Source organism: Salmo salar, chromosome ssa20 (assembly GCF_905237065.1).
Source record: "Salmo salar chromosome ssa20, Ssal_v3.1, whole genome shotgun sequence".
Taxonomy (NCBI): domain Eukaryota; kingdom Metazoa; phylum Chordata; class Actinopteri; order Salmoniformes; family Salmonidae; genus Salmo; species Salmo salar.
The window spans coordinates 61,066,914-61,087,094 of record NC_059461.1 but is presented as its reverse complement, the minus strand read 5'-3'; the positions used below and the strand labels follow the sequence as shown (position 1 = coordinate 61,087,094).

Below are 20,181 nucleotides of genomic sequence, written 5' to 3'. Positions count from 1 at the left end.
GGGAGAGAGAGGGAGGGAGGGATTGTGTGTGAGTTAATGATTGAAGATTACATTTTGTTAATGCTATTTTCTGCCATTGAGTGATTATGTGAGGAATGCATTGTTTTCTTCTGGCATTGTTTCCAAAAAGACTCTGTAACAATTTATATCTGCACTTCTCACTCACTCTTTCACTCTCTTTTTCTCCCTCCCTCCCTCCTCTACAGGTCCCAGAGCAGAGCGTTTCTCTCTGAACCCTACTACAGGTGAACTGCGTTCCTCCTCTCCTCTGAGTCGCTCTGACAGAGCTGAGTACAGCTTCACTGTGACCGCCACTGACCGAGGCCAGCCATCTCACAGCTCTACCTGTACACTACACATACAGGTAAGACCCCTACCTCCTAACCCCTAGCCCCTACCTCCTTCCCTCTCACAGCGCTACCTGTACACTACACATACAGGTAAGACCCCTAGCCCCTACCTCCTTCCCTCTCACAGCGCTACCTGTACACTACACATACAGGTAAGACCCCTACCTCCTAACCCCTAGACCCTACCTCCTTCCCTCTCACAGCGCTACCTGTAAACTACACATACAGGTAAAACCCCTAGCCCCTACCTCCTTCCCTCTCACAGCGCTACCTGTAAACTACACATACAGATGAGAGCTCTGCCTCAGATTGCTATCTCCTATGTCATATACCCTATCTCCTATCCCCTACCACCTTCCTTCTCACTGATCTAGCTGTATCCTAATAGTAAAGGTCAGAAAACTACTAGATCAACACCTATCTATCAAATATCCCACATTAAACTAAAGTACTGAGAAAAGTACTAAGTCAAACTTGCTCTTGATGTCTGGCTCCTCACAACAAAGTTGTTCCAAATAGACATGTCAAGCTGAGTTCTGACAACCTTCCCTCCTTTTCCACCCTCCTTTATCCTCCTCTGTGACTTTTCAAAAGGGGAATTTCTCTTTGAGTAAAAGATGGAAAACTAGGTATGAATCAAGTGCTCCCATCTGGCCCATGATGATCACCAGCTGTGATTCCTCTGATCAAGGCCATACTGAATGACTTCAACACTTTTAATACAGTAGCCCCGCTTCAATACAACACCACCTGGGATGTGCACCCACATAAAATACATCATTCAAGTTAATTTAATTAATATTTAATGTACAACTAAATAGTGACCGGCCAGGCTAGCACAATGGAAGGAACTCTGTAGCTGTAAATCCAATGTGCATCCCAAATGACACCCTATTCCCTGTATGGTGCACTTCTTTTGACCAGTGCCCTATGTAGGGAATGGGTGCCATTTGGAACACAGACCCAGAATCTTTAAGGTTCCAGGAAAATAGAAGGGTCTTGTAATGGCTGCAGTAAAACAGCTTCGCTGGGTTACTTTTTTCTAAAAATGTTTCCTTCCCTCATTTCTCCTGTTCTTCTGATGTAAGAATGTGAGTAATAATTAGTGTGTAATAGGATTAAACAGGGTTGTGTTGTTCTTGTCTGTTGACGCGTTTCTATCACGTCATCATTTCAGACCCTCACACCGTCCAAGACAAGTACAGCAGTAGGGAAAGGATATGATCTCACTAATTCTAACGATTGGTAACGCTCAATTTGCCGCCTAATGTGGAGTTAATTCACAGTTTGTCATATTATGTTTCATAAAGAGCATGGGCTGTTTAGTGACTGCCAACATAGTGGTGCTGTATAGTGTAACTGGTTTATCGAGGTATTGTAGGCTGTAATGAATTAAGCATCAACAAGGATTTGTTGAGAAGAAAAATGGATAAGCGCACAAAACTATTTTATTTTCCTTCCTCTCTCTCTTTCTATCTCTCTCTCTCTCTCTCTCTCTCTGTCTCGCTCAGATCTTTAAACCCTGTGACTCCATCCCCTGCTTAGAGCTGAACTGAAAAACAGGATTATTAGAACAATGTGTCATATGTGTAACTTCTGGTGCCTGTTTCCATACGAAGGGAGCGATGCGTCAAAGCCGAGGTCTTTCATGTTCTTCTGATTGGTCATCAAGGGAGGTGTAAAAACAGTACTGTAGACGACCGAGCCCTGCCTGCTGCAGCGAGATCTGAAAGATCACAAAAATGTCCTTTTCCGATTATTATTACTTGTATCCTTTATTATTTTTCCTGGCAGTGACATGCCTATCTGTTTAAATGTGATTAGCGCTAGCAGTTTGTAAAAAAAACTCTTAAAACGTTCAGTTTCTTTTATTCCTAATGATGAAATAGAGTTGGTTGAAATCTGTTCCTGGTTCACAGCGTCCTGTTTAATATTTTGATTCTTTAGTGTTGTATTGGAAAATGTAGCTCCAACTGCCACTAGGTATTATAAAGATCATTATTAGGCACATTCAGTACATTCGGAAAGTATTCAGACCCCTTGAATATTTCCACCCTGTTACGTTACAGCCTTATTCTAAAATAGATTCAATATTTTTTTTACCCCATCAATTTACACATAATGACAAAGCAAAACAGGTTTTTAGAAATTTGCAAAAATTAAATAAAAATACCTTATTTATATAAGAATTCAGACCCTTTGCTATGAGACTCGAAATTGAGCTCAGGTGCATCCTGATTCCATTGATCATCCTTGAGATGTTTCTACAACTTGATTGGAGTCCACCTGTGGTAAATTCAATTGATTGAACATTATTTGTAAAGGCAAACCCCTGTCTATATAAGGTCCCACAGTTGACAGTGCATGTCAGAGTATAAAACAAGCCATGAGGTCGAAGGAGTTGTCCGTAGATCTCCGAGACAGGATTGTGTCAAGGCACAGATCTGGGGAAGGATACCAAAAAATGTCTGCAGCGTTGAAGGTCCCCAAGAACACAGTGGCCTCAATCATTCTTAAATGGAAGAAGTTTTGAACCAAGACTCAAGACTCTTCCTAGAGTTGGCCGCCCGGGCCAAACTGAGCAATCGTGGGAGAAGGGCCTTAGTCAGGGGGGTGACCAAGAACCCGATGGTCACTCTGACAGAGCTCCAGAGTTCCCTTGTGGAGATGGGAGAATCTTCCAGAAGGACAACCATCTCTGAAGCAGTCCACCAATCAGGCCTTTATGGTAGAGTAGCCAGACGGAAGCCACTCCTCAGTAAAAGGCACATGACAGCCCGCTTGGAGTTTGCCAAAAGGCACCTAAAGGACTCTCAGACCATGAGAAACAAGATTCTCTGGTCTGATGAAACCCGAGATTTAACTCTTTGGCCTGAATGCCAGCACGTCTGGAGGAAACCTGGCACCATCCCTACGGTGAAGCATGGTTGTGGCAGCATCATGCTGTGGGGATGTTTTTCAGCAGCACTTGTCAGGATCGAGGGAAAGATGAACGGAGCAAAGTACACAGAGATCCTTGATGAAAACCTGCTCCAGATCGCTTAAGAGCGCAGACTCAGGCGAAGGTTCACCTTCCAACAGGACAACGACCCTAAGCACATAGCCAAGACAACGCAGGAGTGGCATTTGGGACAAGTCTCTGAATGTCCTTGAGTGGCCCAGCCAGAACCCGGACTTGAACCCATCCAAATATCTCTGGGAAGACCTGAAAATAGCTGTGCAGCGACGCTCCCCATCCAACCTGACAGAGCTTGAGAGGATCTGCAGAGAAGAATGGGAGAAACTCCCCAAATGCAGGTGTGCCAAGCTTGTAGCATCATACCCAAGAAGAATCAAGGCTGTAATCGCTGCCAAAGGTGCTTCAACAAAGTACTGAGTAAAGGGTGTGAATACTTATGTAAAAGTGATATTTCAGTTTTATTTAATTTCTAAATTTGCAAACAAATCTAAAAACCAGTTTTTTCTTTGCCATTATGGGTTATTGTGTGTAGATTGATGAGGGAGATTTAAAACAAATCCATTTTAGATTAAGGCTGTAACGTAACAAAATGCGGAAAAAGTGAAGGGGTCTGAATACTTTCCGAATGCCCTGTAGCATGAGTTTGCTGACTGTTGATATACAGCTATCTTGCTAAATTGATTATCATTAACTGTCATGATATTCATAGTTGCTAATAATGTCCCTCAACAGTTAATAGATTGTTTGGAGATCCCAGTTATATGAAACATTGATTAGCTAGCTACTAATTTCGTCCTCCAGCCGGCTCTCCCAATTGAGCCTGGTGATGAAGTTAGCTAGCTACAAGCTTTTATTTATACATATATATTGAATTATATATTGAATAAATTGATGATATACAGTATGCTAACCACATCCCTGTCTGTCTGACCGTAGGTCCTGAGTGGTGTATTGAGGATATATGCTTACCAAATTCCAATCTCTCTGTCCACAGGTCCAGAGTGCGAGCAGAGTTCCTTCCAAAGCCAACTCCCTCTCCATGTCCTTCAACTCCGTCGAGGAGGCCACACCAGGCTCTATGATTGGCTCTGTGAGGTCACATGATGGCTTTGAGCTCCCTGAGGCTGGTCAGGTGACCTACACGGTGGTGGGTGGGTCAGACCGAGACGGAACGTTCATGGTGGACCGTCAGACAGGTGACGTGTACCTGGCGAGGGAGCTGGATTACGAGCGCTCCGCCCGCTACACACTACAGATAGAGGTGGACGACTTCTCCAAGACGTTACCCAGCAGCCACCTGGTGCAGCTGGACATCGAAGTGGAGGACAGCAACGACCATGCACCCCGCTTTCCGGAGGACCCCGTTACCGTGGTGATACCTGAGAACATGGAGCCTGGGGCGTCCATCTACACCTTCCAGGCCTCGGACCAGGACGGATCAGGGCCCAACAGCCTGCTGACCTACTCCATCCTGCACCAGGTAGGGTTAGGAGGTTAGGGTTAGGAGTAGTGATGCACCGATCTTACATTTTTGGCCGATACCAATATCCAATATTTTCATTGCCAAAAAAAAACTATACCGATAACCGATATTTAACATTTGAGTGGCCTTTTAAGCATTCTAGTACAGTTAAATAGTTAATACACACACATGGACGCAGCTGTCTAAGGCATCTCATCTCAGTGCAAAAGGCGTCACTACAGTCCCTGGTTCGAATCCAGGCTGTATCACATCCGGGAGTACCATAGGGCGGTGCACAATTGGCCCAGCGTCATCCGGGCCGTCATTGTAAATAAGAATTTGTTCTTAACTGGTTTGCCTAGTTAAATAAAGGTTACACACACACACACACACACACACACACACACACACACACACACCACACTGACCAAAAAGTTATTTTGTTGGCATTTACGTATGTCCCCATTACCAGTAAAACATAATCAAAATCTATTTCTTTCACTTACTTGCTGTGTTGTTTCGTTCATTTGTTCAGTCTCAACTAGGATTTCATCATACATGTCAAGCAGTGAAGTTTCAGCTCTGTCTGTCTGTGGCCTTCTCTTCCTCGGTGCACACTGTCACTGTGTCCATTTCCATCTTGTCCAGCTGTATGTAACATTTCACGTAAACCCCGTTTCTTGTCTGCAGCGAAGTAGCGGTTCTTGTACCTAGCATCGAGCATGGTGGCGACACAGTAAAGAGAGAATGCCACCGAATCGCTTGTTCACAGCCTGTGTCGCTAGTTTTGTTGAGCAGGCGTTTCAATGCCATGACAGAGGGTATCACATCTGCTGCAGGCGCAGTTGATACGTTTTTTGTTCGATGAGTCACTTGTTTGATTGGAGCTAGCTAGTGTGTTCATGTTTCCAAGTTTCAAACATGTTCTCAAATGCCATTGAAATGGCAGCAGTGGTATGACAACCAGCACATTCATGAGCATGAAATATGACTTTCCTCAGTACAAAATCCTCGACGACCCACTGTGCTGTCAGACTCAGCATGCTCATGGGGCTGACATCGCTGGTCTAAATGTCAGTCGTGAATCTAATAGTAGTGACGCCCATAGCAAGTAGCTTATGGATGTGCGTTTCAAAAATACTGTGCAACTCCGGTAGGGCAACATCTGAAAAATAGCGCACTTGGTAACGTTAGTATGTACCGCTGCTCGACCAGTCAGCGAAAGCCAACATCACCCACGACAGAGAATTGTTGATTGTCAAGGTCAATGAATTCCATTATCTTGTTGTTAATGGATTTCGCCTTTGAGTTTTTCACTGACATTTTCTTACTCTTTCAAATGACTACTCGACTTGTTGACTGCTCGATCCACACAGCAGACATTGTGGGCTAGGTTATGAATGCTGTGTTGCACGTGTAGCGCAAAATTTTATGTGGCGTCATTACGTCATGTAACTACGTTATATAGCTATGCACGTCAGCTTTGACATCGGTTTTGCACATCGGCATTAAACTAGACATCAGGCCGATGTTGATATTGGCATTTTTAGATAATATCGTCTGATTCCGATATCTTCACCGATATATTGTGCATCCCTAGTTAGGGGGTTAGGGTTAGGAGGTTAGGGTTAGGAGGTTAGGGTTAAGACCCACAGGTTAGAGAAGCAAATCAGTAACAGGAACGTTGCTGTTTCAAATTCCAGACCAGTCGTGAAAGTTGGAGATGAACTCACTGGCAAATAGACCATCACCTGCCATTGTGCCCTTGAGCAAGGCACCTAACCCCATAAACTAGCGGTTTAGGGAGTAGAGCAGAAGAATGATTTATCTCTGCAAATGGATTAATAAAGTTATGTTCTCTTCTCCTCTGTTTCAGTACCCTGGACTAATAAAGTTATATTTATTCTAGTCTGTTTCAGTACCCTGGACTAATAAAGTTATATTTATTCTAGTCTGTTTCAGTACCCTGGACTAATAAAGTTATATTTATTCTAGTCTGTTTCAGTACCTGGACTAATAAAGTTATATTTATTCTAGTCTGTTTCAGTACCCTGGACTAATAAAGTTATATTTATTCTAGTCTGTTTCAGTACCCTGGACTAATAAAGTTACATTATATTCTAGTCTGTTCCAGTACCTTGGACTAAAAACATTGTATTTAATTATACTATGTTCCAGTACCCTGACCTCACTGACCTCCTGGCCCTTGACCCTTCCACTGGCGTCCTGACCCTGGCGCAGGAACTGGACCATGAGGTCACTTCCTCCCTTATCCTGGTCGTCCAGGCAACAGACTCCGCCCTGAACGCCAGCCAACGGCGCTGGGGCTCGGTGACGGTGAGGGTGTTTGTGACAGATGAGAATGACAACGCTCCAGTGTTCAGCTCGCCATCCGCGGTTAGCGTCATGGAGGACCAGCCTGTGGGCTTCGTGGTTCTCTACGTTGTGGCGCGAGATGCCGACCAGGGGGAGAACGGACGGGTCAGCTACTTCATCGAGACTGGCAACGCTGGAGGGACGTTCAGCCTCAACCCTAATACTGGTGGGTCATGTAAACAACTCCTAGTATAATGAAAGTGGTTTGGAAGCTCAAAGAAAAGGTAACCTAGTCTGAGACCTGAAGAGATTTGTTAGCTCCCCAATCTAATGCCTAAGTTTTAGCTCAGCTGGATATCACAGCCTTGTGGCACACAGACAACCGGGTTAAAACCTGGTCGGTAACACTGGCATGCATTATTGTTTTCTCACCAGAACAATCATGTAGTTACCAGCTGTGCTGTGAACACATGGTGTGATGTCAGAAGGCCATTGGTACCACATTCCCAGCTTCCATGTGGTTGGGTCTGTGAGAGAGTCTCATAAGTTTCAACCTATAATCAGGCCCCAGCAAATTTAAAACAGTATAAACAGGGACGTGTGAAGAGATGTCGTGTGAGAGACGAATCAGAGTTAACGAAGTTACCCCGGTACATTGGGTAGGCCTGTCTACCTGAGCGCTAAGCTCTACCACAACCAACACTACTGTAACAAATAACACCGCTGTAAGTAACCATCCAGCTATCTGGCCTCAGTTTAACAACTTTTTCCACAGCAGAAGGCCGCAGCAAGGAGAGGCTGGCAGTAAACACACACTGCTAGACACGCAACGGGCAGGGCTGCCGTGCTGTGCTGAGATTACACACACACACACACCAGGCCTGCCGTGCAGTGCTGAGATTAGGGCTTCCCTCTCCTTCTCATTACCTGGCCCTGGGAGCAGAGGACGAGAGAGGGCACAGCACTGACTCATTTCAGATTCATGCTTTAATGAGCCGCAACCGTCAAAGAGAGAGTGAGGCGGGAGGAGAAGGAAGGAGGAGGGGGGTGTTGGTTCTGTTTTAAGTTGTTGGGTTTGTTGTTTTCTCTCAGGATCTCCGTACGCTCTGAGATAACTAGCCCCTGAGCCTTTAGTATGGTCAGAGTTAGTGGCTGGAATAGTTTCAGCCGCTGTGACTCCTCAGTGATCCCATCCTAAGCCTGGTCACTAACAGCACATGGGTAGGAGGAGGGGAGAGAGAGAGAGAGGGAGAAAAAGAGAGAGAGAAACATGGAAAACCTATTTTGGATGTTTCCAATTCCAGTCTGTTTGGCTTACGTATATGCATGGTTGTATTATAGTAGAGCAGTCACAGTTCTAAAGACTGGGGTGAACTAAGGTAAAGGGGCGGCAGGGTAGCCTAGTGGTTAGAGCGTTGGACTAGTAACCGAAAGGTTGCAAGTTCAAATCCCCGAGCTGACAAGGTACCAATCTGGCTCCCACTGTTCCTAGGCCGTCATTGAAAATAAGAATTTGTTCTTAACTGACTTGCCTAGTTAAAATAAGTAAAAGAAGATGTTTCCTTGCTCTCACATGTTTTTTCTCATGTTAGACACTATTAGTTTCTTCTATTAATCAAATGAGTCTAGGGAACAGCGTCGTCTTACACAAGTTGATGAAAAAGAACAATGAAAAACTTTCAGGGGCGGATTCTCAGACCTAGATCAAGCCATCTATAAGGACAAAAAGATCATCCCATACAGAACGCTCAACACACGTAGTTGGATGTAATATTTCCATTGAGCCCAGAGGAGGGGGAGTTAGGAGACACCCATCCTCCACCCAGAAGGATCCAAGGTTTCCATGATCTGTAGTAGGCTTCTCCTACACAGCTCCCTGTTGTGCTGGTGTATTGAGAACATAACCAAAACAGAATGTATAGAGATGGGGCCGTTTCTCCTGTCATCATAGACCCTGGCCTGGGCTGGTTGGCAGGACAGGACAGGAGCAGACCAGGTGGTCAGAGGATTAACTCATGATATTAACTGTCATTATACTGTCTAACTACATTTACGTTTACATTTACGTCATTTAGCAGACGCTCTTATCCAGAGCGACTTACAAATTGGTGCATTCACCTTATGATATCCAGTGGAACAACCACTTTACAATAGGGGGGGGGGTTAGAAGGATTACTATATCCTATCCCAGGTATTCCTTAAAGAGGTGGGGTTTCAGGTGTCTCCGGAAGGTGGTGATTGACTCCGCAGGCCTGGTGTCGTGAGGGAGCTTGTTCCACAGTTTTGACTGGGCTGAGCGGGAACTGTGCTTCCGCAGAGGTAGGGGGCCAGCAGGCCAGAGGTGGATGAACGCAGTGCCCTTGTTTGGGTGTAGGGACTGATCAGAGCCCGAAGGTACGGAGGTGCCGTTCCCCTCACAGCTCCGTAGGCAAGCACCATGGTCTTGTAGCAGATGCGAGCTTCAACTGGAAGCCAGTGGAGTGTGCGGAGGAGCGGGGTGACGTGAGAGAACTTGGGAAGGTTGAACACCAGACGGGCTGCGGCATTCTGGATGAGTTGTAGGGGTTTAATGGCACAGGCAGGGAGCCCCGCCAACAGCGAGTTGCAGTAATCCAGACGGGAGATGACAAGTGCCTGGATTAGGACCTGTGCCGTACTCTGCGAATGTTGTATAGCATGAACCTACAGGATCGGGTCACCGCCTTGATGTTAGCGGAGAACGACAGGGTGTTGTCCAGGGTCACGCCAAGGCTCTTAGCACTCTGGGAGGAGGACACAATGGAGTTGTCAACCGTGATGGCGAGATCATGGAACGGGCAGTCCTTCCCCGGGAGGAAGAGCAGCTCCGTCTTGCCGAGGTTCAGCTTGAGGTGGTGATCCGTCATCCACAGTGATATGTCTGCTAGACATGCAGAGATGCGATTCGCCACCTGGTTATCAGAAGGGGGAAAGGAGAAGATTAATTGTGTGTCGTCTGCGTAGCAATGATAGGAGAGACCATATGAAGATATGACAGAGCCAAGTGACTTGGTGTATAGCGAGAATAGGAGAGGGCCTAGAACTGAGCCCTGGGGGACACCAGTGGTGAGAGCACGTGGTGCGGAGGCGGATTCTCGCCACGCACCTGGTAGGAGCGACCTGTCAGGTAGGACGCAATCCAAGAGTGAGCCGCGCCGGAGATGCCCAACTCGGAGAGGGTGGAGAGGAGGATCTGATAGTTCACAGTATCAAAGGCAGCAGATAGGTCTAGAAGGATGAGAGCAGAGGAGAGAGAGTTAGCTAACTACCTGCATAGCTGGATCCAGTTCAAGATGGGCACCACACACACACGCATATCTGCACGCACGCACACACACACACACACACACACACATATATATATACACACACACACACACACACACACACACACACACACACACACACACACACACACACACACACACACACACACACATATATACTGAAACCATATTAAGATGGCCGCCCTCTCTCTGTGACACACCTGATAGATCTTGACAGCTTCCTGTTTTTATCCTCATGGCCGACCATGGGGTTCCTTGGTTCCTGATTGGTGGGCGAGGGGTGGAGCCGGGGTCAACGTGTCTCACACACCACAGGAAAGCCCAGAAGACCAAACAGCAAATAGTGTGTGCGTGTAGGTGTTATCAAAGTCTCAAAAGAGGGACTGAGTCACACACACATGCAGTTGTAATCGCTCCTTTAATGGTTCCCAGCAGTCTGAGGTCGTATTTTTTGTTGGTGTTTTGTTTCTGCCTAGGCTTTCATGGGAATAGATCCACACACACACAGATGACAGGGTGGACTGGGTGGACAGGGTGGGTGGGTGTAAGTAAGTAAAGCTCTTGGCAAGGAGCAACGCTTGGCCTCCGACGGAGAGGGAGGAATGACTGATGAAAGATGAAGCTAGCAGAGAAGTGAAGCTAGCTGTGAAAGCTGAAGCTAGCGGAGTTGTGAAGCTGGCAGTGAAATTTTAAGCTCGCAGTGAAAGTTGAAGCTAGCGGAGTGTTGAAGCTACCAGTAAATGTTGAAGCTAGCAGAGAAGTGAAGCTTGCAGTAGAAGTTGAAGCTAGCAGAGTTGTGCTGGACAGAGAGCATGGGGACCTTTTTAAAGGGTGTGACTGCACACTAGGTAGGGAGAGGGACTGGCTGAATCTGTGTCCCAAATAGCACCTTGTATCCCAGCTAAGTTCACTACTTTTGACCAGGGCCTATAAGGCCCTCTCCACTCCCTAGGCTCTCTCTTCATCCTGGAATCTGTATCATCTCCTCTCCTCCACCCCAAGCTCCTTCTCTAACCCCTCTCCTCTCCTCCACCCCAGGCTCCTTCTCTAACCCCTCTCCTCCACCCCAGGCTCCCTCTATAACCCCACTCCTCTCCTCCACCCCAGGCTCCCTCTCTAACCCCTCTCCTCTCCTCCACCCCAGGCTCCCTCTCTAACCCCTCTCCTCTCCTCCACCCCAGGCTCCCTCTCTAACCCCTCTCCTCCACCCCCAGGCTCCCTCTTTAACCCCTCTCCTCTCCTCCAGGCTCCCTCTCTAACCCCTCTCCTCCAGGTTCCCTCTCTAACCCCTCTCCTCCACCCCAGGCTCCCTCTCTAACCCCTCTCCTCCACCCCCAGGCTCCCTCTCTAACCCCTCTCCTCTCCTCCAGGCTCCCTCTCTAACCCCTCTCCTCCAGGCTCCCTCTCTAACCCCTCTCCTCTCCTCCAGGCTCCCTCTCTAACCCCTCTCCTCCACCCCCTGGCTCCCTCTCTAACCCCTCTCCTCCACCCCCAGGCTCCCTCTCTAACCCCTCTCCTCCACCCCCAGGCTCCCTCTCTAACCCCTCTCCTCCACCTCCAGGCTCCCTCTCTAACCCCTCTCTCTCTCCTCCAGGCTCCCTCTCTAACCCCTCTCCTCTCCTCCAGGTTCCCTCTCTAACCCCTCTCCTCCAGGCTCCCTCTCTAACCCCTCTCCTCTCCTCCAGGTTCCCTCTCTAACCCCTCTCCTCTCCTCCACCCCAGGCTCCCTCTCTAACCCCTCTCCTCTCCTCCACCCCAGGCTCCCTCTCTAACCCCTCTCCTCTCCTCCACCCCAGGCTCCCTCTCTAACCCCTCTCCTCCACCCCCCAGGCTCCCTCTCTAACCCCTCTCCTCTCCTCCAGGCTCCCTCTCTAACCCCTCTCCTCCAGGTTCCCTCTCTAACCCCTCTCCTCCACCCCAGGCTCCCTCTCTAACCCCTCTCCTCCACCCCCAGGCTCCCTCTCTAACCCCTCTCCTCTCCTCCAGGCTCCCTCTCTAACCCCTCTCCTCCAGGCTCCCTCTCCAACCCCTCTCCTCTCCTCCAGGTTCCCTCTCTAACCCCTCTCCTCCACCCCCTGGCTCCCTCTCTAACCCCTCTCCTCCACCCCCAGGCTCCCTCTCTAACCCCTCTCCTCCACCCCCAGGCTCCCTCTCTAACCCCTCTCCTCCACCTCCAGGCTCCCTCTCTAACCCCTCTCCTCTCCTCCAGGCTCCCTCTCTAACCCCTCTCCTCTCCTCCAGGTTCCCTCTCTAACCCCTCTCCTCTCCTCCAGGTTCCCTCTCTAACCCCTCTCCTCTCCTCCACCCCCAGGCTCCCTCTAACCCCTCTCCTCCAGGTTCCCTCTCCAACCCCTCTCCTCTCCTCCAGGTTCCCTCTCTAACCCCTCTCCTCCACCCCCTGGCTCCCTCTCTAACCCCTCTCCTCCACCCCCAGGCTCCCTCTCTAACCCCTCTCCTCCACCCCCAGGCTCCCTCTCTAACCCCTCTCCTCCACCTCCAGGCTCCCTCTCTAACCCCTCTCCTCTCCTCCAGGCTCCCTCTCTAACCCCTCTCCTCTCCTCCAGGTTCCCTCTCTAACCCCTCTCCTCTCCTCCAGGTTCCCTCTCTAACCCCTCTCCTCTCCTCCAGGTTCCCTCTCTAACCCCTCTCCTCTCCTCCACCCCCAGGCTCCCTCTAACCCCTCTCCTCCAGGCTCCCTCTCTAACCCCTCTCCTCTCCTCCAGGTTCCCTCTCTAACCCCTCTCCTCTCCTCTCCTCCAGGTTCCCTCTCTAACCCCTCTCCTCTCCTCCAGGTTCCCTCTCTAACCCCTCTCCTCTCCTCCAGGTTCCCTCTCTAACCCCTCTCCTCTCCTCCAGGTTCCCTCTCTATCCTGAAGCCCATTGACCGGGAGGAGCAGGTCCTGTTCAACCTGACCATTGTAGCCCAGGACCACGGGGTACCAGCGCTCTCATCCAGCCAGCTGCTGTCTGTCCAGGTCATCGATGTGAACGACCAGGTGCCCTGGTTCCAGGAGAACCAGTACCAAGCCCAGATTACAGAGAACCAGCCTGCAGGAACCACTGTTCTGGTGGTGTCGGCCTCCGACCTGGACCAAGGTGAGAGTGGCTTGAGCTCAGTAGGCTAACACAGGAGATCCCGTCGTTACATACATAGTATACAGCACTGACAAGCACATGACTGCATTACCTTCATCATATACAATATGTTATGGTGGCTTTCTTTATGACATAGTAATATACAAAGTACACATGATGACACGCAGTTCTTCTACATATTTGCTGTACTGTTTCTTTAAAACAATAGAACTCAGTGTCAGCCAGCAGAGCCTTTTGTTCTAAGTGTTGATCCTCCATGTGTTCAACGAATGTTTACATCATCAGCACCGTCAGTAACAGTTGCTTTTAATTGAAGACCGTGTTGGTGGACGGTGAGTGTGTGTGTCTGTCTGTGTGTGTGTGTGTGTGTGTGTTCACATTCCCCTGGAGTTAGTCAAGAGCACATAAACCAGAAGGATTATAAAGTTTCTCTCCAGGGTGATTAGTGGGGTAAGGTGATGGTGCCAGAGTCTTTCTCTGTTAGCACGCTATCACACACACACACACAACACAACACAACACACACACACACACACACAATCTCCTAGCCTCCGCCCGCCCCGTGCAGCCCAGCCACCCGCTTACACAGCAAAACCAACTATAAACAAATAAAAACAGGAATGATGCTGTGTTTGCTCTTTTAGGTGAGAAAAATAAGTTTCGTTTTTTTCGCAAACACTTATTTGCGAATGTTTTCAGAGCCCTGGGGTAGAGAGGGTTCAAAGTATAACATGACTGAATGGAATAGGACTCTGAAAAGTGTTCATTTGACTTGCACAGCCGGCTCCAATCCGTCTCCCTACCACATCCCCTTGGCCCTAACACTTTGATGTTTGCAAACTGTATCTGTAAGATGGAAGCTCCACCACTACTACGGTGTTAATACCTATTCAGACCCTTCCGATTTTCAGAACATTGAAGGGTAAGGGCCAAGGGGATGGTGTGGGCTGCTGACAGATAGTATTAGGGTTAGACTTCATATACTCCTTCTCTCTTTTTCTCTCTCTCTCTCTCTCCAGGTACCAACGGCCAGGTGACATATGGAGGCATCTCTGACGAGGGTTTTAGCATCCACTCAGCTACAGGTGTTATAACCACCACTAAAGCCCTGGACAGAGAGGCACAGGAACAATACACACTGACAGGTAACTGGCTCTGACCATAACATCTAACCCTGACCCTTAACCCATAACCCCTCAGCCTAACTCCTGGCCCTAACCCTAACCCTGATCCTTAATCCTAATCCTAACCATTAAAGCCCTGGACAGAGAGGTCTAAAAACTGTACACTCTGACAGGTAACTGTCCCTTTATATGAGTAACCCACACTCTTAGAAAAAGGGGTTCCAAAAGGGTTCTTCGGCTGTCCTCATAGGAGAACCATTTTTGGTTCCAGGCAGAACCCTTTTTGGTTCCAGGTAGAACCCTCTGTAGAAGGGTTCTACATGGAACCAAAAATGGTTCTACCTAGAACCAAAAAGGGTACTTCCTGGAACCAAACATAGTTATTCAAAGCCCTGCCACACTGCTTTACAATAGAGGTATGATAGCCCTACCACACTGCTTTACAATAGAGGTACGGTAGCCCTGACACACTGCTTTACAATAGAGGTACGATAGCCCTGCCACACTGCTTTACAATAGCCCTACCACACTGCTTTACAATAGAGGTACGGTAGCCCTACCACACTGCTTTACAATAGCGGTAGCCCTGCCACACTGCTTTACAATAGAGGTACGATAGCCCTGCCACACTGCTTTACAATAGAGGTACGATAGCCCTGCCACACTGCTTTACAATAGAGGTACGGTAGCCCTGACACACTGCTTTACAATAGAGGTACGATAGCCCTGCCACACTGCTTTACAATAGCCCTGCCACACTGCTTTACAATAGAGGTACGGTAGCCCTGACACACTGCTTTACAATAGAGGTACGATAGCCCTGCCACACTGCTTTACAATAGAGGTACGATAGCCCTGCCACACTGCTTTACAATAGAGGTACGATAGCCCTGCCACACTGCTTTACAATAGAGGTACGATAGCCCTGCCACACTGCTTTACAATAGAGGTACGATAGCCCTGCCACACTGCTTTACAATAGAGGTACGATAGCCCTGCCACACTGCTTTACAATAGAGGTACGATAGCCCTGCCACACTGCTTTACAATAGAGATAAATGAACAAGCCAACATTCCAAACTGGCCATGTTTTTCTAATTCTGTTTTTATGGGATACATGAGTGGTGCAATGGTAATGTTGGTGTTATTTTCTCTCCAGCTCTCTCTGTCTAAAATCTCTCTAAGAAACACAATATGATTTAGTTAATAAAAACATAAACTCTTTTAGACTGCTGAAGCCTTGTTTAATTCCTAATCTTCCCTTTTGTCCAGTGTATGCCCGAGACGGTGGCGTGCCTCCTAACTTTGCCCGGGCGTCAGTGAAGATCCAGGTGTTGGATGAGAATGACAACGCCCCAGCGTTCAGTAGACTGTACTACAGTCTGGAGGTGCCTGAGAACATGGAGCCTGTTGAGCTTTTCACCCTCAGAGCTATTGACCTGGACACTGGGGACAGCGGAGAGATGACCTACAAGATCACAAGTAAGAGCCAACTACTTGTAGATCACAGGAGTCCAATTTAATTCATAATTGACTGATTGATTGATCCTTTCGCCCCTCCTCCTCTCTTCCTCTTTCCTCCTCTGTTTCTCCCTCTGTCTTCTAGCGGGCGACCCATCAGGTGACTTCCATGTGGACAGGAAGTCAGGTGTTCTCTCCACCTCCAGACCACTGGACAGGGAACGTAGGGCCAGGTACAGTCTGACAGTGACAGCCCTTGACGGGGGCTCTCCAGCCCTGAGCAGCACAGCCACAGTAGAGGTCACTCTCCTGGATGTCAACGACCACAGCCCCCAGTTCACCAGCCCCAGCTACACCGCTGACCTCCCTGAGGATGTTTCTATTGGCTCCCTGGTGCTGGAGGTCTCTGCTACTGACCTGGACCAAGGGTCTAACAGCCAGGTACACAGACTGAAGTCATAGGCTGCGTCCCAAATTACACCCTAGTCCCTACATAGTGTACCACTTTTGACTAGAGACCTATGCCTCCTGAGCCCCCTGAACGTTTGCCAAATGTAGCATAACACTTTTGCCACCCCTTATGACATTTTGCTAACAAATGGAAGCCATCTATCTAGACCTTCAAAGGGTTAATGAAGGCCTCATTAAGCCATAAAAGTTATGTTACTTTTTGTAATCTAATCTACTGTAATCTGTTCTAATCCCAGGTGCTGTACTTCCTGTCGCGTGGCTCCCAGGGCATGTTCATCATTGACCAGCACACGGGGCATGTCATCACTGCTGCTCCGCTCGACCGGGAACGAACCACGTCGTACACTTTCGATGTCTGCGCCATAGACTCGTCCCACGCCAGCCCTCGCAACTCCACCGCCACGGTCACCGTGTATGTGCAGGACGTGAATGACAACGCTCCATTCTTCATCCAGGACCCCCTGGTCCTCAACATCTCAGCCTCCAGGTAGGTAGCCTAAAGGTTAGCGATGCAGGACAATGGCAGGAAGTTTGCTGATTCAAATCCCATGTCCGACAGGGAAGAATCTGGGTTGGACTGGGCTGGCATCTGGAAGGTTTATCTGTACAGTTTTGTCTTTCACATGTCTTCTTTGTTACAATTTAAATAAAACATTTATTAAAAGGGTTTTTGGCATGCCATCACCTACTGTTGTGTGTCTTAGATGCCATCACCTACTGTTGTGTGTCTTAGATGCCATCACCTACTGTTGTGTGTCTTAGATGCCATCACCTACTGTTGTGTGTCTTAGATGCCATCACCTACTGCTGTGTGTCTTAGATGCCATCACCTACTGTTGTGTGTCTTAGATGCCATCACCTACTGTTGTGTGTCTTAGATGCCATCACCTACTGTTGTGTGTCTTAGATGCCATCACCTACTGCTGTGTGTCTTAGATGCCATCACCTACTGTTGTGTGTCTTAGATGCCATCACCTACTGTTGTGTGTCTTAGATGCCATCACCTACTGTTGTGTGTCTTAGATGCCATCACCTACTGTTGTGTGTCTTAGATGCCATCACCTACTGTTGTGTGTCTTAGATGCCATCACCTGCTGTTGTGTGTCTTAGATGCCATCACCTACTGTTGTGTGTCTTAGATGCCATCACCTGCTGTTGTGTGTCTTAGATGCCATCACCTGCTGTTGTGTGTCTTAGATGCCATCACCTGCTGTTGTGTGTCTTAGATGCCATCACCTGCTGTTGTGTGTCTTAGATGCCATCACCTGCTGTTGTGTGTCTTAGATGCCATCACCTGCTGTTGTGTGTCTTAGATGCCATCACCTGCTGTTGTGTGTCTTAGATGCCATCACCTACTGTTGTGTGTCTTAGATGCCATCACCTACTGTTGTGTGTCTTAGATGCCATCACCTGCTGTTGTGTGTCTTAGATGCCATCACCTACTGTTGTGTGTCTTAGATGCCATCACCTACTGTTGTGTGTCTTAGATGCCATCACCTACTGTTGTGTGTCTTAGATGCCATCACCTACTGCTGTGTGTCTTAGATGCCATCACCTACTGTTGTGTGTCTTAGATGCCATCACCTGCTGTTGTGTGTCTTAGATGCCATCACCTACTGTTGTGTGTCTTAGATGCCATCACCTGCTGTTGTGTGTCTTAGATGCCATCACCTACTGTTGTGTGTCTTAGATGCCATCACCTACTGTTGTGTGTCTTAGATGCCATCACCTACTGTTGTGTGTCTTAGATGCCATCACCTACTGTTGTGTGTCTTAGATGCCATCACCTACTGTTGTGTGTCTTAGATGCCATCACCTACTGTTGTGTGTCTTAGATGCCATCACCTACTGTTGTGTGTCTTAGATGCCATCACCTACTGTTGTGTGTCTTAGATGCCATCACCTACTGTTGTGTGTCTTAGATGCCATCACCTACTGTTGTGTGTCTTAGATGCCATCACCTACTGTTGTGTGTCTTAGATGCCATCACCTACTGTTGTGTGTCTTAGATGCCATCACCTGCTGTTGTGTGTCTTAGATGCCATCACCTACTGTTGTGTGTCTTAGATGCCATCACCTGCTGTTGTGTGTCTTAGATGCCATCACCTACTGTTGTGTGTCTTAGATGCCATCACCTGCTGTTGTGTGTCTTAGATGCCATCACCTGCTGTTGTGTGTCTTAGATGCCATCACCTGCTGTTGTGTGTCTTAGATGCCATCACCTACTGTTGTGTGTCTTAGATGCCATCACCTGCTGTTGTGTGTCTTAGATGCCATCACCTACTGTTGTGTGTCTTAGATGCCATCACCTGCTGTTGTGTGTCTTAGATGCCATCACCTGCTGTTGTGTGTCTTAGATGCCATCACCTACTGTTGTGTGTCTTAGATGCCATCACCTACTGTTGTGTGTCTTAGATGCCATCACCTACTGTTGTGTGTCTTAGATGCCATCACCTGCTGTTGTGTGTCTTAGATGCCATCACCTACTGTTGTGTGTCTTAGATGCCATCACCTGCTGTTGTGTGTCTTAGATGCCATCACCTGCTGTTGTGTGTCTTAGATGCCATCACCTACTGTTGTGTGTCTTAGATGCCATCACCTGCTGTTGTGTGTCTTAGATGCCATCACCTGCTGTTGTGTGTCTTAGATGCCATCACCTGCTGTTGTGTGTCTTAGATGCCATCACCTGCTGTTGTGTGTCTTAGATGCCATCACCTACTGTTGTGTGTCTTAGATGCCATCACCTACTGTTGTGTGTCTTAGATGCCATCACCTACTGTTGTGTGTCTTAGATGCCATCATGCCACCCCTAAACTGCACAACGGGCATCGTAGTATGGCTGCCCTATGCTCCAACCTCCCTCTGTATGTGTCTTTCGGAGGGGTTCGAATAAAAGCAGAAGACACATTTTAGTTGGACATCCATGTTTTTCTTCTTCTCCAGTGTCTCCTCCCATCGCGTCCTGGCCACCATGCGGGCAGAGGACCGTGATTTTGGGGCCAACGGCTCACTGTTCTACCGCTTCGCCAGCCCTGTCCGAGGCTTCACCATCAACTCTCTGACCGGGGACATCCAGGTGTTGTTACATTATTCATCAGGGTATTTGTGTCAAATACCCACTTAAGGGATGGCTTGCTTAGGGAGCCTTAAGACAAAAATAATTTTCATTAATTGATGAATTCATTCATCCCAGGCTACAGAGAAGCTGCAGACACTGACCCAGGGCCAGAGGACTCTGATCGTAGAGGCTATGGACCAGGGCAGCCCAGCCCAGTCCTCTCTAGGGGTGGTGGTCATCTACATCAGAGAACAGACCTACAGGGGGATCCGCTTCTCACGCCACGCTAGAGACGTCAGCCTGCAGGAGAACGCCGCCAAAGGTAGGAACAGGGGATTTTTCTTTGATTCAAAGTCTGTGATATTTAAGCAATAAGTCCCGAGGGGGTGTGGTATATGACCAATATACCACGGCTAATGGCTGTTCTTATGCAGGACACAACGCTGAGTGCCTGGATTCAGCCCTTAGCCGTGGTATATTGGCCATATATCACAAACCCCCGAGGTGTCTTATTGCTATTATAAACAGGTTACCAACATAATTAGAGCAGTAAAAATAAGCGTTTTTTTCATACCCGTG

The 20,181-nt window shown here is 48.2% G+C and overlaps 1 protein-coding gene across 1 annotated transcript in view; it reads left to right on the top strand.

Moving 5' to 3' along the window:
• LOC106580990 (protocadherin-16) overlaps window positions 1–20,181 on the top strand; it is a 233,531-nt gene that overhangs the window by 199,311 nt on the left and 14,039 nt on the right. Inside the window, 10 exon segments of the mRNA XM_045703726.1 lie at window positions 207–364; window positions 4,304–4,789; window positions 6,950–7,313; window positions 13,249–13,488; window positions 14,508–14,633; window positions 15,885–16,094; window positions 16,219–16,514; window positions 16,781–17,031; window positions 19,488–19,620; window positions 19,738–19,924. Coding sequence (XP_045559682.1) covers window positions 207–364; window positions 4,304–4,789; window positions 6,950–7,313; window positions 13,249–13,488; window positions 14,508–14,633; window positions 15,885–16,094; window positions 16,219–16,514; window positions 16,781–17,031; window positions 19,488–19,620; window positions 19,738–19,924 — 2,451 coding nt within the window.